The sequence below is a fragment of the Emys orbicularis genome, chromosome 2 (genome assembly GCF_028017835.1).
Source record: "Emys orbicularis isolate rEmyOrb1 chromosome 2, rEmyOrb1.hap1, whole genome shotgun sequence".
NCBI lineage: Eukaryota > Metazoa > Chordata > Testudines > Emydidae > Emys > Emys orbicularis.
The window spans coordinates 177931332-177959276 of record NC_088684.1 but is presented as its reverse complement, the minus strand read 5'-3'; the positions used below and the strand labels follow the sequence as shown (position 1 = coordinate 177959276).

Genomic DNA, 27945 nt, shown 5'->3' with positions numbered 1-27945 from the left:
TCCGCCGTCCAGACAACCAGCCCCACCATTCAGCGAGCAAGATACCCTCCAGGTAACAGACACTTCCCGGGCGAGCGAGCACACAGGGGCTGGGGGCCCACTGCCCGCTCAGAGACCTAACACTGCGTATTCAGCCCCTAAGTCCACGGTGTAAATGCAGAGTCGCGCCTTTGAAGTCAGTGGAGTTATTCTGGGTTTACACGGGGGGAACAGAGAGCAGAATTCAGACAATTGGCTTCTCCCAGCAAGCAACTCCACCTGGAATTAGTGGAATCGGTGTGAGAATAAAGTCTCCTGCCAATACGCCGAGCTTCTTTTGCAAATACTATCAACAGTTTTAATATTTTCAAACTTGTAGGGCCAAATTTCGCTCTTGCAAATGCCATTTCGCTTTGAACAGGGCGCAAGGAGTTTACCTTCGAGCAAAATTTGGTCCCCGATTAAATTTCATAGTCATTCAGAGACTGTATTTAATAAAACTTTTACTGTTATGACTGAATCCATAGGAATTAAAAGTCCCTAACCAACAATGTGTAAAAATTGAAAGAGAAAATTGCAAGCAAGTGGGTGGGATGTTGCTGTGAACATTATTAACTCCTATTCTCATGTAACATTCTCGCAAAGATTTCAGAAAGGTTAGTGCCTCTGAAATGTTCCTAACCAGATTTTGTATTTATTTATCTTGGTCTTGCTAATACATCGTTTTAAAATGTGGCTTGTGATTATTTTAAGCACCTTTTGTTAAGGAATAATAATTATTAAATTATCACGTTATTATTTATTTTTGAGGAAAACTAATCCCAGTGCTTAAAGTAGAAAGAAAAAACAGGAGTTAGAACTAGTCAGTAGATCACGCTGGGAATCAGTATAGTAAGAGGAGTTCTGCAGATCTGAATAGATCCTTACCTTAATTCTTTCCTCCTCCTTTTCTTCAAATAGGGTTTAATGCAGATTTCTATTCCCTTATAGCACATTTAGCATAATAGTTTCTTAAAGTGAAATAGCCATGTTATATTCAGTAGTGTAGGTATTCTTGCTGAAGAGAAGAGGAACAGCAGGTCATCTCTTATCAGCTCCTGCTCCTATTCAGCACAGACAGAAAATCCTTCTCCCTCACAAGATTCTGTGTCAACATGTCAATTTGTGACATTATTTATCTGCTTGTTAAACTGCATTTCTCAATGAATTTTCATTGGAAGTGTATGGAAGGAGTTTCATTTCCTTTTACTCTATTAACATATAATCAACATATTTAGGAAAACCAGTTGTTTAACTTCCCGTGTTTGATAATATCACAAGTTGACACTGAGTTTTCTTTCTTAATTTGTGTTAGTTCAATTGTGTATATGCCTCCAGAGACTGGCAGGCACATTTTAGAAATAAAAATAAATAAGATTTTTGAGGTAAGATTTATGAAGATTTTGTCCTATTTTTAAATATGTGTATATATATAATATTTGGATATATAAATAAAAGTAGTCTTCAAAGACTCATTTTAGGAAACAAAAGCAGTAATTTTCTCCCACATTTTTACAAAGTTCCTTGAAAACTTGAAATTGCTGGTCTTTCTTTCTGACATGAAAATACAATAATTAAAATCTGTTCTTAATTTAAATGTGTTTCTCTACAAATTAGGAATTCAAAGTTTATTTAATAGAAATTAATTTGATTATTGTGTGAGAGTTTCTTGTAAATGTTTTAAGAAACCAAAGTAAAGGGTCTTCTTAAAATATCCAGGAAGAACAGCTATCTTTAAACTTTAGAAATGTTTGTATGTATCATTTATCCAATGCCTCTGGAATATGAATTATACTGGTTAAAAAAAGATAAACTAGGCCTAATTTTGAAATATATTTCCTCCAAGGGTAATAATACTTCTTTACTTTCTCAGGTTTATCATGTGAAAGCATTTCCACTAACTAATAATAAGATGTATATTTTGTTAAAGTGAAACTCAATGACTGTCTTTACCTTTGATTGCAAATACTGAAACCTGTAGTGCTTAAGCAGGCAAACCTCATAAAGATTGCTGTATTGGGTCTGTAATGTCCTATGAGCAATAAAGTGAAGAATGGAGAAGTGGAAAATAAATAAAGAAATCAACTCTTTGTGTTACTAGAGTCATCATTTTAGCTATGAGTGAACTGGATTTACTTTCATGATGCAATGAAAAAAAATACAGGATTAGTATCAACCTCAGCCTAGATCTCCTATAACAATCAGGACAGAAATACAGTGCACTTTTGCCTTTACATTTTTAAAAATGTTAGGGTCTATTGTGCCATCTTTTTTTAGTAGTCCTCCCTATAATGGGGAGTTCTTCTTAAAAGCTGATGGCAAGATATCACCCTTAATTATGATCTGATCAGAAATACTGTATGTAGGCTCTAGGTCAGGTAAGAAGTATTTATCTTCACAGCTCCCCAGTAACAGATACAGTGATTTCAGTTGTGTTTTTGATGTACAATGTAGACAATGTACATATATATGTATATATATATATATATACGTACCTATATGTACCTCTCTCTCTCTCTCTCTCTCTCTCTCATATAATAGAATAGACTGTGATAGTGTGGTTTTTTTCGTTATGAAAATTTTATGGCATAATTGCATCTATTCATATACTGTTTTCGTGCTTCTTATTTAATTCTCATTGACATCTCTGTCTATTAGGCAGCAGATCTAGGGCAGTTAGGGCCAGCTTCTGCTCTCACTTACACCAGTGTAAATTTGGGTCAACTCCACTGATTTCAACCAATGTAACTGAGAGCAGAATGTGGCCCCATATGCATCTAATGTATATTTCTTCTCAAATACTGAGTACTCAGAGGAAATTTATAACTCCCACATTCTGGCAGTGGGTGTCTAATTTCGTTCCGTGAAATGCAGGAAATCACCATAAAAGGCTAAGAGAGTTGTAAGTGATGACCCGAAGCTGCAGCCGCAGCGAGGTGGTTGTTGTTTGTTGTTGTTGCTAATGGCCCCTTTTGCCCTTGCAGATATGCCCTGTGTGCAAGCCCAGTATAGCCCTTCACCTCCTGGTTCGAGTTATGCAGCTCAGACCTACGCATATGGCTCAGAGTACAGCTCGGAGATCATGAATCCTGACTACACCAAACTGACCATGGACCTGAGCAGCACCGAGATCACTGCCACCGCTACCACCTCCCTGCCCAGCTTCAGCACCTTCATGGAGGGTTACTCTGGCAGCTATGAGCTCAAGCCCTCCTGCCTGTACCAAATGCAATCTGCTTCCTCCAGCCAGAGGCCCCTCATAAAAATGGAAGACAGCCGGCTACATAGTTACCACTCCTCACTGCCCCCCTCCACAGATGAAGGGATGCCCAGCACCTCCATGTACTTCAAGCAGTCCCCGCCTTCCACGCCCACCACCCCTGGATTCCCTTCTCACCAGGCCTCCATGTGGGACGAACCCCCACATCCGCTGCAGCCTGCACAGACCTGCATGGCCCCCACCCACTTGATGGACTCTGCCCCTATGAAGACTGTGCCCACCCGCTTCCCCCTCTTCCACTTCAAGCACTCGCCACCCCACACGCCTGCAGCTGGTGCCCACATGTGCTATGACCCTGCTGCCCTAAGCCTGCCTCTGGGATCTGACAGACCCACTGCCGGTCAAGCCACTATGGAGAATCATCCTTATGGGCTTCCCCTGGCCAAAAGAGCAGCCGCCTTAGCCTTCTCGCCACTGGGCCTCAATGCAGCCACTTCCAGCCTGTTGGGCGAGAGCAGTGGCAGCAGCAGTGGCCTGCCTTCCCCGCCCAGCAGGAGCTCCTCATCTGGAGAAGGCACTTGCGCTGTGTGTGGGGACAATGCTGCCTGCCAACACTATGGGGTACGGACGTGCGAGGGGTGCAAGGGCTTCTTTAAGGTGAGAACCACATATACTTACATACACACGCCAACCCCCATCCCAAGTCATCCCCACACCATTCACGCTAACCATTGACTGCTTCGGGTGTTGTTATGCTGATCAGTTCACCCAGAAAAGTTAGGATGATTCTGTGAGCAAAGTGTATATTAGAGTAAAAACACACCATCTGGGTAGTCTAGTGAGGGAAGGTAGACACCAGCTGACTATTCATACAAAGCCAAATCATATCCTCCAGAGGATGTAGTGTAGGGATTGGGCTAGTTCTCAGACAGAATCTCAGGGCGTGGCTACACGGTATGTTAGTCTGCACCAAAGGGGTGTAAATTCTAGTGCACAATAGTGTGTCATGCACTAACTGGCCTGTGGGACCTTGCTGCCATGCACTAAAAGTTCCCTAGTGTGCATTAATGTAATCCCAGCCATTTCAAAAAGTACTAAGAATGCATGCTATGGGACAGTTAGTGGGCACCAGCAGAGTCCGCATGTGCCAGTCAATGTGCAGCATGTTAGGGTGCACTAGAATTTACACTGCTCTGGTGTGGACTAACACACTGTGTAGACAAGGCCTCAGTCAGCTGAATCAATGGAGCTAACCTGATGTACACCAGCCTAGTGTCTGGCCCATAATGTCTTTCCGTGGAGTGCAGGGCAACTGTTTCAGGAGCTTCTCTTGAAATAAATCTAGCTGCATTTATTTTGCTGTCAACAAACTGGACTTTACTGAGTCATTCAGACTAATTAAATATTTTTAAAACAAGGCATGAAATACAGACATCCTGATAGTCACCCGATAATTCAGCTAGCAGTAACAGTGAAAAGTGTAATCTCCCTCCATAGGGTAATACAAAGAAATGTAGATTTAAGGACATGCCAAGGAGGCAATTGAGTCAATGTATGTTATAAAACAGAACATTTGTCATGCTAGGAAGTTGCTGCTTGACTACAACTATTTAGTTTAGAAACCAGTGAATTCTGATCTGTGAAAGGTATTAAGTAGTGCAATGACTAAGCACTATACAGTGCCTCAATATTAGCTCTGAGACTAACTGAGAAGGTTCTGGGGACAGGTAATACATAATGCATTTACTACGAAGAAACTTTCTGCTTATGCTTTCTGGGTTTATGTAATTTTTTTTGTTTTTTAATGCTAGGTTTTAGTATTTGTTTTTGTTTTTTACAGATCGTATGTAAGGTTTCAGTTTACTCTTACAAATGGCATGTTTAAATTTAGAGCTTGGGGTAGATTTTAGGGTTTGATTTATTAGTGTCAAGGTTGAAGATTTGATTTAGTCAGTTTCTTTCTGTAAAGATCAGAGACCTGCTCCTGTTGAAGTTAATGGGAGTTTTTGCATTGGCTTTGATAGGAGCCAATGTTTAAAGCATTTTTTTATTGCACTTACTACTAGTAACATTACTCAATGATAATACTTTTATAATATGGTAAAAATACACATATCTATTAAAACTCTTAGTTGTTTAAACATAATTAGAATAGGTACCAAAAATCATCTGGGAAAAGTAGCTATTAAGTTCCTGCTCCTGTGAAAGTCAATAGCAAAACTGCTGTGAATTTATATGGGAGCAGGATTGGGCCCTAAATTTACAAAATGATTTTCCAATTCTAAGATGTGATTTCATGTGTTTCTTATTTTTATTACTTTTGATCTTGTTTTTTAAGGAACACAAATGTGAAAGAAATAAACATTTTTCTACATAATTTCATATTGAGGAAAGATTCAGTTTATAATGTCACAGTAATTATGAGTTTTATTGTTGTTGCTTTTAAGACTTTGCTATTAAATGCTCATCTGTGGTGAAATTGAGTTATTTATTGAAATAGCATTGATTTTAAATATTAAAACACATTACACTGTTTGTACCAATATCTGCTTTATTCTTTTTCTAGTCTTAATTCAGATTTTATAAAAATAAGTTATTTGATAGTTTTCAAAATTATTTGTTAGAATATAAGTAGGATTTTAAAAATAAATTGGCCAGCATCCTCGCCAAACATTTGTTTTATAGCTAAGCAAGTGTCAGTACAATATAACTCCATTCATTTTCTCCAAAATAAGTTATTTGTCCATGAGAGTTAGCTAAATTGTGAAAGGTTTGGGGCTTTTTTGGTTTGGTTTGGTTTTTGTAGTTTTGATTTCATCTGTACTGATTTTAATGGCGAGCAAAACCAGTTATTGTGATATTTGACTAACAACAGCGATAGCAAGAGAAGTACATACCAGATCATTTTGATTCTATTTTAATAAGGTCAGTAATAATCAGGGGAATGAACCAAGTAGAAAATTGTTCCCAAAGGGATATTAAAAGCGGAGATAATCTAATCCCCAAAGGTAGATGCGATGACCTGGTAATTTCAGATATGATTTTATCATTCAAAGTTGGCTGTCTCCTGAGACTTGCTTCAGAACAATCCTAGACAATTTTCATTGTCAGCAGCTAACACCAATAAAACTGTTTTTCCTGCAGGCTAGTGTGTTAGGAAATTAATTTTATCTAATTATACAAATTGCACTGTCGCTTTTCACATTGTAATTAAAATACATCTTGTCAGGTCCTAGCTCATTCAAGAAACTATCAGTTGACTATTTCTGTGTTGCATTTTCTCAGAGAACAGTTCAGAAAAATGCAAAATATGTTTGTTTGGCAAATAAAAACTGTCCAGTGGATAAGAGACGTCGTAACAGATGCCAGTACTGCCGCTTTCAGAAGTGTCTCAGTGTCGGCATGGTTAAAGAAGGTAAGGAACATGAGCTATCATAAATACAAATATCTGAATATTAAATTTACTTAAGTTAAAATATATAGATTTAATTTTTATGAGGAATTTTATAATGTTAGGCTTTCTAGTTTACTTACCCCCAAAGTGTGGGTATATGCAATATATGTAAGGTTTTTTGTTTGTTTTTTTCCCCAGGCATTAGGTTTATAATATCTAGATTCTTTGGAACCACAGGTTCAAGAACAGCAAGGTCATCAGAGAAAGATTTTTTCCCAGTGACCCTGGCCAAAGTTTCTCCTCCCTTTCCTGCTGTACAGTGTGCTGTACTGCAATTGGCTGCCACCTCATAGAGGGGCTGCATTACTTTGTGTCCTGTGTGTGTACCTTTACATAGGGCGCTGGTTTGTTCCCAGGGAATTAAATATAAGGTTTGCCATTGATTGTAATGGAGCCAGGATTGAATCCATAGGCCCCAATCCTGCAAATGCTTAAGTATGTGAGTAGTCCCACTGATGGGAGTACTCACATGAGTAAGCATTTTCAGGATTAGGCCCATAGCATCTGAAGTGTTTTAAGGAAGCTAAGAATTCTTCAGTAAGAAGGCTTAAATGTACATTATTAGAGTTTGTATTTGTGTATGTGTGTGTGCATGTAAAAAACATACAGGGACAGAACTGGGGTTACATAAAAAGGGTGCTGTTCAAATGTAACATTGCTGGCTACAAGTCTGAGCTTCACACTGTTTTATAATATTCACTTATATCTCTGCAATTAAGGATGGCAGTGATCTATCTATCTATCTATCTATCTATCTATCTATCTATCTATCCATCTAAATGGAAAAATATTATGGTTTTTGCTGGACTAATCATAATTAAGAACTAACCTGGTGCTCATTTGTGGTTGTAGCTTTTTGGTGATGTCTTTGTGGACTGATTTTTGTTCTTCTTTAATCAGTTGTCCGTACTGATAGCCTGAAAGGGAGAAGAGGTCGGCTGCCTTCCAAACCAAAGAGCCCTTTACAGCAGGAACCTTCCCAGCCCTCCCCACCTTCTCCTCCAATCAGTATGATGAATGCCCTGGTCCGCGCTTTCACTGACTCCACACCCCGAGAGCCTGATTATTCCAGAGTATGTTTTATGATTTTTTGCATAGAAATAATTACTAAATTGTGTTTTTTAAAATTTAACAATCAGTACATTGAAATGAAAGAAAACTGTACAATTTAGATAAAGTAATAACTGACCCAGTGCCCTATCCCTGGTGTGTCGACAGTGACTTAAATGGAGTTACACTGGAAATTAATTTTAGCCTCTATCGGTTGTGATACAGAGTTTAAGACACAAGACTATCTGCAGTACTCCCCACAGGTGTGCTAAAGCAAGTATGCATAGGTAAATAGGCACTGATCCCGCAACAGACTGTGCGCAGAGCCCCATTGACTTCAACAGGACTCAGGGCAGACTCTGGGATGTGCTCCTGTTCAGTCAGTTGTGGGATTGGGGCCTTAATTTCCAGTTTGGAAAACCTAACTGCTTTTTTCATATTCAGATAGATGGGTTATGAGAAGTTATACCTGGTTGTTGAAACAAATAAGCATCCGGTTCTGCTCCAGTTAAAATCAATGGGAGTTTCGCCGTTGTTTTCAGTGGGAGCAGGATTGGACCATTGCATAATGCAGCATGAATATTAGGTTTAAGGAATAAATTATAATGATACTGATCTCCTTTGTAATGTGCTTTGAGACCTACTGATGAAAAGCACTGTATAAGAGCTAGGTGGTATTATTATTATTTTATTTATTATTTATTAATCCAAGTCTGTTGAATAGTTCTTTAAATCAAACTGAAAAAAATAATTGAACAAGCAAAGAATTCTCATATATTGTAGATTTTTTTGTAACCTTATTATTAAATATTTATTTTATTTAAATATTGATGAGATATTTTGTTATCTATTGCAGAAAATAGGCTATAGCACACCTGCAATTATTAAAATATAGTATTGAAATTCCAAAACAAGGAAAGAAAAAATACATATGTGGAAAATCATGAACAAATCCCTTTATCTTTATTAAATTTTACTAAATATGAGACTGGTTTGACTTTATATATATTTATATATATATTGATAACCTTTCTATTTATTTGTAATTATATTGACATGCTTTAATAATTATAGACACATTATAGATGCTTTTCTACAGGCTAATCTATAGTTACCTATAGATTTTTTTTTTTTTTTTGCTATGTTTATTAAGCACCCAGTTTATATTTTTGTCTGATGATCTTTAATGGGAGAATGCATTAGGTATATTTTCATTTATTTTAACTTTCCCAAAACACATTAGGGCCTGAATCTACAAACATTTATGCATGTGAGTAACATTACTGATGTACATAGTCCTACTGAATTAAATGGAATTACTTATGTGAGTAAAGTTACCCAGATGTCTATATGCAGGATTGAGCCCCTGGATGTATACTGATAGATGTATAGCTTTTTGACATTGACAAAAATCCAATGAGAATTGTGTATTTTTATGTGATTTTTTTTTTTTAGCCTACTGTGACTATTTCACTTCATACAAAAATAGCGCATAGATCTAAGTGGTTAATATTTTTTATGATTGTGTACAGTTTCATTGGAAGCCTAAGGAAAACTGCATTGTTGATGTTGAATTAGTTTATGCTTCATAACTAAAAGATTCTATTGTGTCTGATTGGTTGTTGGTAGGATTTGGCACCCTAATTTTACTTTAGAGTAAAATATAATAGTTGGTAGTGCTTAGTAGTGAAAACCTCTTTTTAAGCCTTCTAACATAAATTAATGAATCATATATTTGTAAATTTTCTGCATATTTTTTAAGGGATTAGAGTGAACAAAATGAAAAATGTACATCAACTGATATTAGTGGGATGGTATATGTAGTAAAAACATGTACTTACAAAACCACTTTCATGAATTCTGTTGCTGAGCAGAGTAATTATAGGTGTGTTCAGTAAGATACTGATTCTGCAATGCATTGCATGCGGGTGGACCCTATGCCTGGATGGAGGGGAACCCACACACAATACACTGCAGGAATGGGGCCTTAATTTTTCAAATTTCTAGCATACTGTAATCTAATAATATTGTCTTGCCTGCCATAAGAAAATAGTAATATAAACCGCAATACAGGATTTGTTAAAAAAAAAAAAAAAAAAAAAAAAGAATCAGTACATTGCACAAAGAAAATCCAAATAATCATATAACCCTGGAATGTCAAAACAAATCTTATTTCTATTCAGAACATTGCTACTCTTGATTTCAGAGTTGGTTTTAATTTATCAGTCCACAGTAACAGAATATTTAGATATTTGGTTTCAGAAACAATTACTATGAAGATTGTTTTATAACTTATTAAAGGCCAAGGGCCATATTCTGTCTCACACCTGTTTCACTGTTGTAATTCCATGAAGTTCAGACTTGTACTGTGTAAGTGAGAAGAGAATCAAGCCCCAAATCTAGCACTCCTTATTCAGGCAGCATTCCCATCAACTTCAGTAAGATTCTGGCTGATTAAGGGTAGAGTAGGGCAGTAATCTGTATTTATAATAAAACCTGCTGTATTTATAGAGGCCAGAAATTAAGCAAATGCCAGGGTCACAATGCAAAAACAGGAGCTGCACTAAGAGTATCATTGCTCCTCCCCTTGAAATCTAAGGAAGCCTCCTCCATGTTTTTGTAAGTATGCAAGCTCCAGGAGGTCTGACATAAGCAGGAAGGGGTGGAACAGGGGTGTCTGACCACTTTGCACAGCATCAGACTTTCATATCCTACATAAAATAATGCTGCTGTACACAGGAGCTCTTCTTGGGGAAAATCTTCGCAGCAACCATAGGCAGGGTTCCCTGGATAGCTCCGTTCATAAAGGAGCCATGTCCTGGGGGCCAGGGGAAGGTCTCCTCTTCTGTCTTTCTCCCAAAGTGCCTCCAGTTTTGTGGTGCTGTCTCATGTAGTGCAGGGTGCTCCCCCTTCTCTCTAATGGCCTGTTGACTAAGGCCAGGCCTGCTAGTTGTTTTGTGCAGGAGTGAGGTAAACACCAGCCCCTTCCCATGGGGTGATCGTTGGGTTTTCCCAGTGCAGGGAATGATTTGTGCGTAATCCAGGACTGTAGAATTTGGCCTCAGTTGGTTTCCTCATCTATTTTTGGTAAAATGTGAGCCTTTCTAGCAATGAATGACATACTCTAGCAGTGACTAACAGTTCAAAGGCAGGAAATACAATTTCTGTCATTCTGCTTATCATGCTCCTATGGGCTGGATCGAGCTACTAGAATTAGCAAAACAAATCTAAGAAATATGTAGAGTTATTAAACATACATTCAGTTGAATAAACCTGCTTCTATAATGTAACACAGAAATGTTCACGTTAGAGTTAGAAAATAGTAACATTCTGTGTTGCTGCCATTATAGGTCAATTTAATGTGTTCAAGGAGTGCTTTAAAAATACTGGGCCAGATTTATCCCTATTGACTTCAGATGAGCTACACATGGGATGACTTCAGAGCACTATATATTTTTTCTTTTTGCTGATTTCTGTGGCTCAGAGCATGTCCTGCCTCAGAAATACCTGTGGAAGGGGGAGGAAATTTCCTCAAATCATTCTGTTTGCTCCTCATGGAATGAATGTGCCATAGTTCAACCCCTGCACAACCAAGCGGGTCTCCCTAGGGCCAAGCAGATCCTGGGGTTCTGCATCTCCTCCACATTGGCTCTGGGGTTCCCTGGCCATGGCTGTCTCCAGAGCCCCATTAAATGGGGGCTCCCCAATATGGAGCTCTGCAGAAAAGTTAATACAGCCTGGAGGTATATTACCTCTTCCGAACAATTTGTGTGGGGCTGGTGGGTGCTTGCCCTCTCCCAAATCAGGTCCACCTGTTCCCTGCCCCACACCCATCCCCTCACATTGTGTGGATATAGGGGGTACCACAAAAGTTGCTACCCTCCAAAATTTCTGCATGGGATGGGAGGATCCACACAGTGAGGGTCCCCTGCGTGCAAAGGCCTTGGAGGCAGGATCTGACCTTGGGGGAGGAGAGATGTTTTACTTACCCAATAACCATGACAAAGAACATCCAAAAATGCATGCTGTCATGCAGCACTTTGGAGGGACTTGGCTGCCAGCGTATTTGAGTGCAGCCAGATTTCCCAGGAGTCTAGAGTAACTGCCCAGGTCAATCCCCCCACCCCCATTTTGCCTTTGGGAATTTGTGGAGATTGTTCAGTTGCACTGGAGCCTTCTTATTTTCTAATCACTTGTGGCCTCACCATGTAACCTACTAAACAGGTATCCTGCTACATGGCCAAAATTATAGGTAGATGTACATTGTTGTTTATGTTGGACAGATGAGTTTTGTAATAACTAGCAAACAGGCTGACAGCACACAGGAGTTAGATGGCATGCCCAGAGGTGGTATGCCCCCATGGCACCAGATAGCCACCACCCCGCCTCTGCACAGTCTGAGTAGCATGTAAAACAGGAGTCTGGGAACTGACGGTCTGTGCAGCACGTGCTCCTTGAATTCCAGTGTCACATACGAGCAAGATTAATTTGCCCTGCTAACCTTGGGGCAAATCCAAATCCCAGCACCCAGTCTGAGTATCTAGGCCAAGTACTGGGCAGATGCACAGGGGACCAGTGGTGGTGGTGGTGAAATCCTCCTCCTAGCCCTCTCCAGGCCATGGAGAAGCTCCATAGCCACTCCACAAAGGTTATTGCTTCCAATGGCTTGAATAGCCGCTTGTGCACCCCCGCCCCTCTTCATGGGGGGAGGACCAAGGACTTGTGTAACAATGCAATGTGCATGCCCTGCATAGCCCCCGTCCTCTCCCCAGCCCTGCATCTTCCTGTTTGGAGTGGAACTGCACTGGTTCAGTGTCATGCGACCCGCCATAGCTGCAGGGGCAGGATTTTTCCCCATATAAATTTCATCAGAGGGATCACATGTGCTTTTATCACTGGGGGAGGCAATGGGAGCAGAGGATAAGAAATGGTCCTGCAGCTAATGCAGGGTTGAGCAGACAGGAATTACTTAGCGCCAGCAGAGATACCTCAGATGTCGCCAGAGTTATGTAGGGTTTCCAGTGTCACTTCTTGTGTATCTCCCACCTATCCATGATTCTGAGACCATTCATCCTACTCATTCTACACCAGCAGTGAACCTGCTTCCCTTAGGGGAGTATGTAGTGGACAAGAGCTACCCACTCCAGGGTTCCTCTTTGCACCTTCCACCCTCTCTCCTCCACAGAGGAAGAGCTTGGGGATTCAGTAACAGCCTCAATCAGATCTGCAGGGGCGGTGAGGTGACAGTAGTAGGGGCTCCAAAGTCCCCAGAAACATTCCTGTTGTCACTGAGGGAGGCTGGGGGTCTTTCCCCTCCCACCTTGTCCCCCCTTGATCATGTTATCAGCAGACTCTTCAGGTCAATGGGCTCTGTCTCTAGCTGCCAGTTGAGAGTGCTCTTTGAAGAGCAGCTCTCCGTCAGCTGTGGAGATCTTTTGGTGGGGTGCCCAGGGAGATACTGTTTGCACTAAATCCCTCCCAAAAATTACTCCGAAGGGCCTAGTGGAGAGAAAGTTGTTACAGCCATGGAGTAAATTCCAAGTCCATTTCTCCCCACTCAGGAAACCAGCAGCACTTCTCAGACACAGAAATAGGCTGGACCACACCACTCTGGCTGTGCTCCATGTCATGGAGAGAGTAGGGCCAGGCTTAGACCCTGGGCATAAGATTTGAATTAAGAAGTGACAGGGATCCAGTAGTGAGGAAGTTGGAAGTGGTAGCGGGTAAGGAGCTGCAGTCTGTTGGCAGGTCATGGGGAAGTTAAGGAAGCTGGGGCTGTTGGAAGGATTGGTCGTGTCAACAAGATGATACATTCTTTACCTAAACCTAAAAATTGTTCAGTTCAGATGATGAGGTCATTTTGGCCAGTTATTTTATTTTGAACCAATTTTTTGTTCAAATGGATTGATGCTGCATGTGTCAGATAACAAAAAAGATTTATCCCACATGCCTCTCGCACGGTGAGATAGTGATTTGAGAGGCTCTGGAGGAAATCTGCATTTACAATACATTGAGCCAAATTCATCAATGGGAAATTTAAAAATTGTGATATGTTAAATAGAATTCTTATATCCTTCCAGTTTTAAAAGTTATCCTAGCCACCAGATTTCTGGTTTTGTTGACTAACAGCATATGGATGAAGGCCAAATTTGGTCATTTATAAAATGCCTGATTTCTATAAATTAGGGCTGTTAAGCAATAATAGAATACCATTTATTTAAATATTTTTGGATATTTTCTACATTTTCAAATATACTGATTTCACTTACAACACAGAATACAAAGTGTACAGTGCTCACTTTATATTTATTTTTTATTACAAATATTTGCACTGTAAAAAACAAAAGAAATAATATTTTTCAATTCACCTAATACAAGTACTGTAGTGCAATCTCTTTATCATGAAAGTTGAACTTACAAATGTAGAATTATGTACAAAAAACCCTGCATTCAAAAATAAAACAATGTAAAACTTCAGAGCCTACAAGTCCACTCAGTCCTACTTCTTGTTCAGCCAATTGCTCAGATAAACAAGTTTGTTTACATTTGCAGGAGATAATGCTGCCCACTTCTTGTTTACAATGTCACCTGAAAGTGAGAACAGGTGGTCGCATGGCACTGTTGTAGCTGGTGTCGCAAGATATTTATGCACCAAATGTGCTAAAGACTCATATGTCCCTTCCTGTTTCAACCACCATTCCAGAGGACATGCATCCATGCTAATGATGGGTTTTGCTCAATAACGATCCAAAGCTGTGCGGATCAACATGTTCATTTTCATTATCTGAGTTAGATGCCACCAGCATCAGGTTGATTTTCTTTTTTGGTGGTTTGGATTCTGTAGTTTCTGCATCAGAGTCTTACTCTTTTAAGATTTCTGAAAGCATGTGCCACACCTCGTCCCTCTCAGATTTTGGAAAGCACTTCAGATTCTTAACTCTTCGGTCGAGTGCTGTAGCTATCTTAAAAATTTCACATTGGTATCTTCTTTGCATTTTGACAAATTTGCAGTGAAAGTGTTCTTAAAATGAACAACATGTGCTAGGTCATCATCCGAGACTGCTATAACATGAAATATAAGGCAGAATGCAGGTAAAACAGCAGGGGACATACAATTCTCCCCCTAGGAGTTCAGTCACAAATTTAATTAATGCATTATTCTTTTAACGAGCGTCATCAGCATGGAAGTATTTCCTCTGGAACAATGGCCGAAGCATGAAGAGGCATATGAATCTTTAGCACATCTGGCACGTAAATATCTTGCGACGCCAGCTACAACAGTGCCATGCGAACACCTGTTCTCACTTTCAGGTGACATTGTAATTAAGAAGTGGGCAGCATTATCTCCTGTAAATGTAAATAAACTTGTTTCTCATAACGATTGGCTGAACAAGAAGTAGGACTGAGTGGACTTGTAGGCTCTGAAGTTTTACATTGGTTTGTTTTTGAGTGCAGTTATGTTACAAAAAAACCTACATTTTTTAACTTGCACTTTCATGATAAAGAGATTGAACTCCGGTACTTGTATGAGGTGAATTGAAAAATACTATTTCTTTTGTTTTTTTACAGTGCAAATATTTGTAAAAAATAATATAAAGCGAGCACTGTAAACTTTGTATTCTGTGTTGTAATTTAAATTGATATATTTGAAAATGTAGAAAAACATCCAAAATATTTAATAAATTTCAATTGGTATTCTATTGCTTAACAGTGCGATTAATCACGATTATTTTTTTATCATGATTAATTTTTTTGAGTTAATCGCGTGAGTTAACTGCGATTAATTGACAGTCCTACTATAAATGCATATAGTTACAGATATTCGAGCTACCTATATTAAAAATAAAACCCATATGTACAAGAGCTACCTATATTAAAAGTAAAACACACACACCCTCGCGCGCACAGACACACACACACATATATAGGTATTACATTCATATTTAACTGCTTATTATCCATTGGATAAAATAACCTACTGTCTTTGCTGTTGAGGGACTCACTGGAAAAACACTGTTGAGCAGACAGCATTGTATGTATTGTGGCATTCTTTAAAAACGCATAATATTACTTTCTGTGGCTTTCATTTTAGTACTGTTCCACTGACCAGGCTGCTGCAGGCACAGATGCAGAACATGTACAACAGTTCTATAATCTTCTGACTGCCTCCATTGACATATCCAGGGGCTGGGCGGAAAAAATTCCAGGATTTACTGATCTCCCAAAGGAAGATCAGACGTTACTCATAGAATCAGCTTTTTTGGAGCTGTTTGTACTAAGACTCTCCATCAGGTAATTACTTGTGATTGAAAATAATCCCATATTAAATTGATGTGAAAAACTGTGAATTTCAACTTTTTTTTTTAAAGGATAAGTAGAGCGATAGCTTTACTTTTGTCATTTGTGAAAACAGCCAAAAACAAACAGCAACAAAAGACACAAAATACTGTGTTCAATTTGTGATACAAATGAGGAAAAACAAGAAAATAATGTACAAAAATGGAATAATATTATTCTCACTAACGTGCTTCCATTTATTGGATTTACCAAATTTTCTTTTCTCCTTTTAATCATAATTTGTCCTTATTTACTTTCAAGTGAGGCTGTTTTGTACTTGCCTATATGACCTGTAGAAGAGCATTTGTAATGCAATGGTTTGGGGTTTTTTTACTTTCACACAGATGTCTTGAAATTCTGTTTTGGAAGGGGATAAAGGGGCTTCAAAATCCTGTTCAGATTGTTTTTCTTCCTAATACCAAGTCATTTCATAGAGTGAAGTGCCATTCGTCAGCCTGGCACTAGTTAAGACATTGTACCTAAGATAGTTACAGGGAAATCCCAGGATGGAGTTTTGAGTTATGCCCCTGTTGCCTTAGGGTGAAGATGAACTATGTTTGTTTGTTTGTTTGTTTGTTTTTTAACAGGGATTCTTTTCAGTGTTTCATTGTAGTCTGACACATACTGTAGATTTTTCACATAAGAGATTTTCTGCCTTGAGTATTACAGTATGTTCTGTGTGTTTGTGTACATTCGTTTATATATTTTCTATTGTTTTGTCTTCATCAGTTTTTGAAACTTGAGAAATGGAAGTGGGGAAACACTAAGGGTTACAACATGAAAATAATCTCTACTTTCTCCAAGTCATATTATTATTGTATTTCAAAGCATACACACTTTGTCTTCCTTAGGTTCAAACATACAGTGTTTAATGTAAAATGTCTCTGCTGCTTGTGCCTTTGGCAGGACCAAAAATCTTAACTAATTAGTCTACAGCACATGCTACAGTTAACCTCAGGCTTATAACTCTACAAAGTAAGCAATCATAGAAGCTTGTTTGTTGTAGTTTTGCCCCCAGGAAGAAGCATATTGTCAAACATGAATGCCCACATATGCCCCGTAATAATATGTGTGAGATATTAAATGATACACATTTCAGTATTGTGTACATCTTTTTGTAAAATTATGTGTGTTTATGATTTTAATTTTTTTTTTCAAGATCCGATACTGCTGAAGATAAGTTTGTATTCTGCAATGGACTTGTGCTTCATAGACTTCAGTGCCTTCGTGGATTTGGGGAGTGGCTCGAGTCAATTAAAGACTTTTCATTAAATTTACAGAGCCTTAACCTTGATATCCCAGCCTTAGCATGTTTATCAGCTCTAAGTATGATTACAGGTAAGTGCTCTTTTGGTAACGGCAATCTTCAAATACTAGCACTGTATTGTTAGCATAGATCTGAGTGCTTTCAGTTGATTTTGTTATATTTCAGATAAGGTGAGCTTGATTTTTGAACATTTGTAATGGCGATATTGAAAGTCTGGCTGGCAATAGTGTACACTCACTCACTCACTCCCAGAAACACCTATTAAAATGGAATCCGAATGACTCCCTCTTTCTCCAGGGTTTTATGTTTTCTTGGAACATTCTCTAAAAAGGTGAAATACATCTCAAACCAAATAGCACGGGGGGCGGGGGATGCAATGGGAATTTTTCTGCATACTGTTAGTGAATTATTTGTGTATACATAAGACCATTTCAGCCCCTCTGCCGCATGGGGTAAAGGGGATGAAACTAGTACAAATGCCTACCACATCTCTCTAGTAAGCACAGAATGGGGGCATTGTAACTTGTAAAGCATAATTTCTCTCTTCCTGAGACAGCAGAAGCCCTTCCATTTAAACGTTGCGGACCTGAGGCTTTGTGATTTGGGGGGCATAGCTGGCTGAAGTGGAGAGAGCTGGGGGCAGATGTCCCTGACAATCTTGTAGAAATACAGCAGGAGTTAGTGTTACTCAGAGCAGCATTCACTTCCTGTCTTTCTGTTTAACCCCTCTCAGAGAGGATGATAATGTACAGATGCAGCTGGGTCTTCAGTGGTGATACAGTGCTTCGTTGTACCATGGCTCCAAGATGGAGAGGGGCTGAATCTTTACAAAGATGCCCTGAGATCCACAGAAATGGAAATGGATTTCCTCACAGATCTCAGGGCATCTACAAAGTTGTAAGTTCTACTCCCAGTCCCCTGCAAGTGGCATCATTCTTTCACCCTAGATGAGATGATTTTCTGGAGACCTGAGGTGAAATCCTGGCTACATTGAAGTCAAGGGCAAAATTCCCATTGTCTTCAATGGTACCAGGGTTTCATCTTCAGAGTTTCTAGGGTACTTTTCCCTCTTGCAGTTGGGGATGATTTAATACATACTAGTTTTAGCTTCAATACTGGTTTCTTATGAAAAGTATTTTCCTATTTTTAAAATCAATTTGTACTAATGTCCCCATGATTAAGAGAGGTACAATAAGTGCCAGATTCTGATCTCATTTACACCATGTGTACATGCAGAATAACTCAGTAGGGTCACTTTGCTTTACACTCATGTAAGAACCAGGCCCAAAATGAGTGAATTGTTACAGCAAGAAGAAAATGTCCTTGACTTTTTTTTTCATCCTTTTCTCTAACTATGAGACCTGTTCCTAATTATTTTCCTGGAGATTTCAGGGATTTACTTAAAGGAATAAAACCTCATGCAAACTACTTCTGTGAACATGTGATATGTTCTTCCTCATGTTCCCAAACGCTGTTTTAGCATCATGATGCTTGCTCATTCACACCCTGTTCAGTTGCCCTGGCATAAACAAGTAAAGATTGTTTATGGCGAGTTGGATGCACATAAAATGTTTAATGAGAATAATTTTCAATTAATACATTCCCATGTTTCTTGCATTTTCCAGTGATAAAAGCCCTTTCGGTATAGAGATATTTGCTGTGTTTTGTTAGTCTTCTCAAAACCTCCAGACAAATGAAAGTAATCATTACCTCTAAATATGAAGAAATAACATTTCTCTCCCTACCAATGTTCTGTGTCTGTATTTGTCAAAGATTGATATTTCCCCCCCCTATATTTATAATGGAACTTGAAATTGATATAATTTTTTGTTTATTCCTTTGTCTTATGATGTTGGCACATCTCCATTAATATGTTTTTTAAGGATTTACCATAAAATGATGAGTGGTATAGAAAGCCCTGAGAGAGAGGTGATTGCAGTAGAAGGAACAGCACAAAATACTGTTTGAGCTGCATAAACAGTGTTGTTTATCTTTATTCTTATCATTTCTCAGTGATAGCATAATGAGGAAATGGTTATAATCTGGAGAATGCTCTGGTTGAATACTCCTCGTTGTGGGATTTGTTCATGGAGAATCATTTCCTGGCTTTCCCCTATAGCCTGAGTATGTCACTGCACATACTGGTCTCAGGCAGCACCAACCTCAGAAACAGTCCCTGCACCGTGTATCTAAGTAAACAGAAGGGCTTCTGAGAGTGGTGCTCTGCTTGTTTTGCCTGACCTCAGGAGTGTTCTTCATGAATCAAACAAAGGCCAGTGCTCTCAGGAGAGGGTGGGGGGAAGTAGTATGGTAGTCAGTAGGGTGCTGGGAGCAGGAGAGAGAAAGGGAAGTAGTTAGGGGGTGTTTGAGAGCACTAACTCCTCTCTTCTGTGGAGGGACAAGGAAAGAGGACAGTAAAAGCCAGTACTGGGGCTAAAAGAGGTTTTCCTTCTCCCTCCCCATCCCCACTCCCTGTGCTCCCAGTGGTCAAGTCCCTCCCCCAGCCTCAAATCCTATTGAATGCCATTCTCCTTTCTCAGCTGCCCAGCCCAGCCCAGACCATCTGGTTTTACTCTTCTGTGCTGCTAAACCCTGCCGTCCCCACAGTAAAATTAACCTGGACCATTTCACTCTCCCAAAGCCAGAAAACTCTCTCACCCCAACTTTCCCCAGAAATATACCAGCAGCAACTTCACACCAGGCTGTCAAATCCTGCAGCTGCTCCCCGTGGCCTCACTGCACTGAAGCAGCATCACACATTCCTGTAGCCCAGCGGGGAGATCATGCATTCAGTGGAACTGAACGAATGGACTGAAGCTGCTCCTCCCAGCTACTGGGGAATGCTTAAGCTCCTGCTCTGCAGGCAGCCTCTCTGCTCCTCCCCTGCTGGATTTGGGGGAGGAGCAGCCAGCAGCATGCATAAAAGGGGAGGGGACCCCAGTGCTGTCCTCAGAAACCTCAACATAGTATTTAGCTACCCTCACCTAGCTTCAGGCTACCTCCCCAGATACCCCCAACAGACAGCCAATACCCAGTTACCCTCCAGACATCCAGCCACCCACCCATCCCAGCACTCCCAGAAACCCTACAGTACCTGACCTACCCCAACCACCCCAACACCTTCCAGACATGCATCCATCTACCCAGTATCTCTAGACACTCTCCAGTACCTGTGCGAGCACCCTCAGCCATCCTTCTGCCTATCCCAGCCAACCCACTCTCAGCTGACAACTTTTGTGCGGCTCCATGTCCTACCCCCTTCCCCCAGTCTCACCCCCCCCCATTTCCCTCCCCCCACCCCAGTGTGGGTGAAAGCATATTGACAAGATGGAACTTATGGTTATAGGCAAATTATTTACAAATACGTAAATTGACTCATTAAATAATTTGTGTAATGTCACACTGGGACAACACACAATTTGAAGGGTGTTGTAAATGTATTGTCAATACTAAGTACAGAGATAAATTGAAAGATATGCAGCAGCATGAAATATACAGAAAAAGACTAAAAAGAGAGAAGTTTTTCATGAATTAAATAGGCACATTATGTTATTAATGTAAAATGTGTTTTTTTTCTGTTTATCTGATGTTCCGAGCCTTGATGCAGAATATAAGACAGTGTGCTGCAGACTCAATAGGTCCCTTATGACAGGTTATATGGTTATAGTATTAGCCTTCACCCAGATTAGAAGAACTGACATCTGGTTTGATGAAGGTGGGTTGCAAACAGTTAACTCAAAACTTCACAATACCATAGTAGGCCTTTTTTATTTAAGGTGCTCCTCTAGGATCTTCCTCTCTCCGTCTCTGTTCTCCTTTTTACTTCCTTCAGTTAGTTAGGCAGGGCCAGACACATCTTCCTCCAGAGCACGTCAACACTGCTTTGAGCATCAGCCAGAAGAGAGTAATTAGAAAACAGTGCAAGACGTTCTTCCCACATCCCCATGAGAGCAAGAAATGAATTCTATGCTGTTCTGTTTTTTTGGATCACTTACGCTAGAGATCTTGAAATGTGGGATCCAAAGGTCTAAAGAACCAGAAGATGCTTAAGTAGAACAGTGCCAACATGGAAAGCACAGAGGCAGTGAAGCCCGGAATTTCTTTCAATTTTGGAAGAGGAAGGGCTTGTAAAAAGGGAAGAGGAAATCAGATAATTATACTGAAACTGGGAGAGACCCCAATTTTCAATATAATTGGGTAGGAGGCCCTTTTTGAATCTTGGACATAGACTGTTGCATCCAGGATATTAATACATCTCTGGTGGATAGGAATTTATTAAACGAGACCCAGATTGACTTAAATACAGAGCCTAAAAATCCCTTGTATATTTGCAGGGGGTGGTGTTTTCTAGAGAGGTAGGCCTGCGTCAATGGATCGGTCCAATCCTGCTATACTCCACCACTGTCCAGAGTTAGGGAGGGTAGGCAAGCTAAGCCTGGAACTTTGCTCTGGTCTTTCATTTCCTTCCTGCAGAAGTGTGACCTTCAGCAGATTTATAGCCAGGAATCACATAGACATCACCTGGGGTGAAGAAGGGTGTGAAAAACTGTGTTCAAATTTCTCAGGATTAACTGCTGACTTTGCAGAGGTCTAGATGCCGAGTTTCTGAAAGACTCCTGATGATGAGTCATTTTCTTCAGGTTTATGGAGGGCATCCCTACCATGAGATACCATTTTTGTTGCAAAAGTGGGTGAGAGGCCAATTAACCAGGGAGTGATTCACAAGGCAGAAAAATCCTACTTTTCACCTGCCCTGCACCTGTTTCACTGCTACTGTAAGGAGGTGTGCGTACAATAGTATTTGTGTACCTCCTCCGTTATTTAGTGAAAACCTCTTTTTTGACTAGCTGTCCTTCTCAGGGCAAATCCTGCCCTTGTTATTCACATGCGTACTGCCATTGAAGAGAACAGGCCTAACTGAGATCCAGCGGCAACGGTTACAACTCCATTGACTTCAGTGTAGTTGCACCTGCTTACACCAAAGGCCTGCTCCTGCTCCCATTGGAGTCAATGGCAGCATAGTGGGCTCCAGGTCTTAATCTGATCCAATGGGAGGACGTACATGGGTAAAACAAGCAAGATTTGTCTCCTTCTACTTAGAGTCACTTGAATGCTGTCAGAAAAGTACTTTCCAGTGACTTCAGAGGTGTGATAAACGAATAGATCAAAGAATACCCTTACTACACACACTGCCTAAATGGAACAGTGAATAATAAACAGCGAAGGTTTATTAAATAGATACCTTCTCAAGAAATTAACTGGAAGCATGCTGCCAAGAATGGGGTGGATGAGCAGATGGGGCAACGCCATTACCAGGGAACAGGCCTCCGCGTGTCTGGCCTTGGCTTCCCATAGACTCACCAAGTTCAGAGGTGGCTTTTGGGTGAGTGGGGAGCAAAAAGCTCCCCTCCAGTGGGACAGTGTGAATTGATTTTCATGAAGAATTCCTTGTGGAGATTTTCAAGTGGATAGTTTCATCCCGTGGCTTTTTATGCTGAAGAAAATAATCTGGCCCTTTATTTAAATTTATTTATTTATTTATTTATTTACATACAGCTTTTTTAGCAAAGTGATGCTGGCATGTATTTTAAGGCCGAATCTTTTTTTTTTTTTTAAGCGATAAACATAACAAAGCTCATTGTTTGGATAGAAAATGTCCTTCATACTTGCTCCGTCGTGTCACCTGTAGATTCACCCGTACATATAGGATGAAATCCTGGCTCCACGGAAATCAATGGGAGTTTTGCCCATGGATTTCACCCATATTGAAGTGTAGTAAATCCTACCTGTTCTTCAGAGATTGTTTTGATACTGAGGCACAACAGAGTAAATTAAGGATGGAGTATGCCTTAATTCTGAAATTTCCTTGGTTTTTCTATTTAGGCCAGTAACACTTTTAAGATGACATTTAGACATTTCATATCACTGCTAACAAGAAACACATTGTTAATGAAACATGTTAAATTGTGTCACTGTAACAAGTACACTGAAGACCAAAACTGAGGGTTTGGTCCTAATTTAGATTCAAAGATTTAGAGATTTGGGAAATAAATTTCCTGTGGCCTAGATCTTCAAAGAGATGTTGGGGCCTAAATACCTTTGAGGATCTGGCCCTATGTGCTCAAGTCCAGTAGTTGATTTTCCAAACTCTGCAGCAATGCACAAAGTAATGGGATAGGTTTACAGCATCTCCACTATACTACATAGTTATTTATTTTTAAAGTCAGCCTGTGGATCTGTTTAAGTATATCAGCTCTCTGGACCTATAAATATGTCTTCACTAACATTGCTAAAATACAACCTTAACGCAGATTAAAAGGTGGGAGCACTTCAAAGATTTAGAGATTAATTTAATGTTTTACAGAATTCCCCAGAAGACTTGGGCCAAAAAATCCCCACAGATTTTTCAATTTTTAGAAAATATTTAGTCACTGTGTTCTTTAAATGGTAGCATCCATCTAAGTATTTACTCTCGGTGACCTGTACAGTCAGGCTTACATAATTACATTATACACAATTTACTGGAAATTTTGTTAAATGTTCAGTGACTCTTGTGTTTGAATGTAAACAAGTCACTTCAAATATCTAGGTTTTGAAATTCCTTGAAGGTGAAGATGTTTGAGCAGCTGTTACTACCTAGATGAGTATTTTTCATGTCTTGTTACATAGCAAGCCAGATTGATGGCAAACAGTAGAGTATATTAGCTTCGGGCCAAAGGTTTACACATCTGGGGCCTGATTCTGATCTCACACCAGTATAACTCAGGAGTTAGCTCCATTGAAGTCAATGGAGTTACACAAGTGTCAAACTGGTAAAAATGAGAGGATAAATTTCTGTCTATTTTTATTGCAGTCACCTCCATTTTAATTAGTTTATCAAAAACATATATCCCGAGCAGTCACTACAGCAGGGGTCAGCAACCTTTCAGAAGTGGTGTGCCGAGTCTTCATTTATTCACTCTGATGTAAGGTTTCATGTGCCAGTAATACATTTTAACGTTTTTAGAAGGTCTCTTTCTATAAGTCTATAATATATAACTAAACTGTGGTTGTATATAAAGTAAATAAGGTTTTTAAAATGTTTAAGAAGCTTCATTTAAAATTAAATTAAAATGCAGAACCCCCTGGACCGGGGCACTCAGGTAGTGTGAGTGCCACTGAAAATCACGTGCCATAGGTTGCCTACCCCTGCACTACAGAAAGAAATTCAGGAGCACAGTCCCTCACTACACATATACATATACATACGTGCCTGAGAAGAGTGAGGAGCCCAACAGAGCCCCTACACTTTCATTATTCCTAGTTTTGAGGGCAAAGAAGAATGTGCTCCCTGCATTGGTTCCCCTTTTTTGGGAGATAACCAGAAGAAAGTGCCTCCTGCCAGATCCTTCCTTCCCATGAACAATGGAAAAGAGGGGAAGAGAGATTGGGAGAATGGAGCATAATCTTGGCATAAGGATGGGGATGGGGGGGGGGGGGGCTACAGATAAATGGGAGTGCATTGAGCATAAATCTTTCACAACTCCCCACTTCTTCCCCTCCCACCATTCTCCCACCATATTTGCTTGATTGGTTGCAGGCCTAACTATCTACAGCACGTTATGTTTGCTAGTTAATTTAATCTGTTTTTTCTTGCACCTCCCTGGCAATTATTATTGTATTTAAAACAAGGAGGATGATAATGTTGCTTGTGAAGCAAATTCTTATGTTTCTGCGCATTTGAAATTCAAAGACAAATTAAAATGCAACAGTTATTTGAGATTATTGTTCAGAAACATGTTACATTAATTCATCCAGTAAGTATTGACGGTAAACAATGATGCAAAGCTTTCTTTTCATATATGTCTGCTAAGAGACTGTTTTTAATGAATCACAAATATGAAGCTTCCTCCTCAAGCTTAATGAACTGAGGATGTGTAACTTCACTGCAGCATTTTAACAGAACATAAAGGAGGGGGGGGAAACACCTTAGCTAGAAGCCATTGCTTTGGTTTTAGGAATTTCAGAAGTTTTTCATGATGGGTAACACAGTAGCTCTTTTACTTTATGCGTTGCTTGCTCGAAGGTGGAAATAGTTGACTTCCAGAGTTCTTTTATCTCAGACTTTTTAGTGATAAATAAAAGCTGTAGATTATCAAAATAAAAAAGAACGGTCGAGGTGCCTTTGGTTTCTTGCAAGAGTGTCTGTAAATTCCTAGTGGAATTCCAGGCCTAGTGCTGATGGAGCTGGCAGTGGATATTGATCTCCACTTGAATTCACTGAATAAATAATGGTTGCCATAGTTATTGAGCATTCACAACTGGTAGGGAGGCAAGGAAATCTCCAAAACACCTCCTGTGATCATTTTGCCATAAAATTGTCCAATTAAATTATGCCTTATATAATTAAAAATGTAGGTTAATATGTAGATAGCTCAGGTTTCTTATATTAATTATAATTTAAATTATAATTGAAAGCCACCATTAAATATTTTGGCTGCTAACAAGAAAGGGCAATTATTATATTTTCTTATTGCATGAAACAAGGTCAGTCAATATGATATGGCATCACCATTCTAATATATTATTATTATTAACAACTTTAAAAGGTCTTCATTTTGTCTGTTACAGTATTACCTAGTTATAGGTTGATTACCCAAGAGTAAAGAGCAGGTTTATTCTCATAATGACACTGATTTGGCTGTTTTCTTGCCATCCTTTTGCAGAACGACATGGATTAAAAGAACCAAAGAAAGTGGAAGAGCTATGCAACAAGATCACTAGCAGCTTAAAAGATCACTTAGCTTTCAGCTGCCAAAACAAAGGACAGCCACTTGAGTCTGCAGAGCCTAAAGTACTAGGTGTTCTTGCTGACTTGCGTTCTCTCTGCACACTGGGACTGCAGCGCATCTTTTACCTGAAACTGGAAGATTTGGTGCCACCCCCTTCCATTATTGACAAGTTGTTTCTGGATACCCTACCTTTCTGAGTCTCAAATTACCCTCATGAAAGGCTAATGCCCACCAGAGCAGGCAAATGGATTGTGACTTACTGCTAACATTTCTGCCCTCGCATAACAGAAAAGCAACTCCAGCCCTAAAATGAGGACTTTTCAGGCGCTTTTTCCTTACAAACTAAGGCCTAAAATTTAACGGCTTACTATTTGGGGGTTGTGCTCTTGTTTTTGTTTATTTTTTGTGTGATTAGGGTTTTTTTACAAATTGCTAATAAGGCACTTTTGGACAATGCTATCCCAGCAGTAAAAGGTTAACAAGACTGTTTTAAATCTATTGTGTTTAACACCTCGTCATATATGGAGAATACAAATGTAGAAGCTGTGTTTGAAAACAAGAACAACAAATAGTTGTTTGCCAGGGTAGTATGTGTTTTGTGATGATACCTTTAGCATACTTCCTGTATCAAGGGCACACATATTGGCACAAACTAAACAAAAGTTCACTTTTTTTAACAAAGTACATTCAACTGAATATTTCGTATAAATCAGATATAGCAAAATGACAATGGCTGTTAGCTCCCATGTTCAAGTGCAATTTTTTAAAGTGCTGTCTTACTAAGTCTTGTTTATTAACTAATTTATTTTAATATGAAAATCAAATTGAAGAAATCAAGTGAGAAGATTACATGCACTAACTTACACGACAAAGTTTCCCAAACTTGAATCCATGTAGTGTGACTTACTGACAAATGTATGTGGAAGACACAGGGACAATTTGTGATTCAGTTGAGCACTTGTTCCTTAGATAAGGAAGTAAAAGTAAGTAGTGATTGGAACGCACAGGGTCAGCATCAGGGATCGTTAAGTTTTAGATTTAATCTAGTAACAAGTTAGTAAACAGACACAAGACAGTTTTGAAGAACAAGCAAGTCTTGTAAAATAGTATGAATGTAAGAGCTAGGAAGGCTATAGTGGGCTGCGTTTAAACATTCCGTGTTCGTACTCCTTTTTTGTATGTTTATACTGTTGATGCCATATTAATATGAAATAATTTGTTGCATAGTGTCTTTATTTGTATAAACGTTTGTATGCATGGTATATTGTAATGGCTTTGCCTGTATTTATTGCAATGACTGCCAGCTCATGGGAGCCGTGTTACACAAAGTAACTAAATGGGGTGTTCACACTGACTCAGATACACCAGTTAGAGAACTATATATATATGTGTGTGTGTATATATACATATAAATATGTGTGTGTATATATATACATATATATATATATGTATATACATATGTATGTGTGTGTGTCTTTTTATTAACCATTTGTATATAAAATATCTGTCACTTCACAAGCAAAGTTATTTTACAGTTTATTTGCAGTGACTTTTAAGGCAGTACTGTTTAGCACTTTGATATTAAAATCTTGCTCATGTTTTGCTAAATTCAAATAAAATTTAAATATTTTAGTTCTAAAAAAAGTTATATGCACTGTATTAAGTCAAAATTTTGTTGATCATTTTGCTAAGAATTTTTTTTTGAATGTCAACCTGATGTCACTGTATCTTTTGTTAGCTTTAAACATTTTAGCTTTTTGTCTTTTTTTTTTAACTATGCTGTTTATATGGAAATTAAATTATACTATCAAACAGATGCCAAATGAAT

General features: G+C 39.2%; 1 protein-coding gene across 1 annotated transcript; it reads left to right on the top strand.

The window, feature by feature from the left end:
* On the top strand, window positions 1-26314 carry NR4A3 (nuclear receptor subfamily 4 group A member 3). The gene is made up of 7 exons (XM_065398979.1): window positions 1-52; window positions 3003-3895; window positions 6524-6653; window positions 7593-7765; window positions 15835-16034; window positions 17239-17417; window positions 26052-26314. Exons 2-7 carry the CDS (start codon window positions 3005-3007, stop codon window positions 26312-26314), a joined length of 1836 nt encoding a protein of 611 aa, XP_065255051.1. The 5' UTR covers window positions 1-52; window positions 3003-3004.
* Window positions 26315-27945: the final 1631 nt, after the last annotated feature.

What these genes read in the sequence shown, in the direction of transcription:
- NR4A3 (XM_065398979.1), top strand. Translation starts at nt 3,005, where the DNA reads ATGCCCTGTGTGCAAGCCCAGTATAGCCCTTCACCTCCTGGTTCGAGT. An exon ending in TGTCGGCATGGTTAAAGAAG is followed by an intron (nt 6,654 to 7,592) that starts GTAAGGAACATG and finishes TTCTTTAATCAG; the next exon opens with TTGTCCGTACTGATAGCCTG. An exon ending in GTACTAAGACTCTCCATCAG is followed by an intron (nt 16,035 to 17,238) that starts GTAATTACTTGT and finishes TTTTTTTTCAAG; the next exon opens with ATCCGATACTGCTGAAGATA.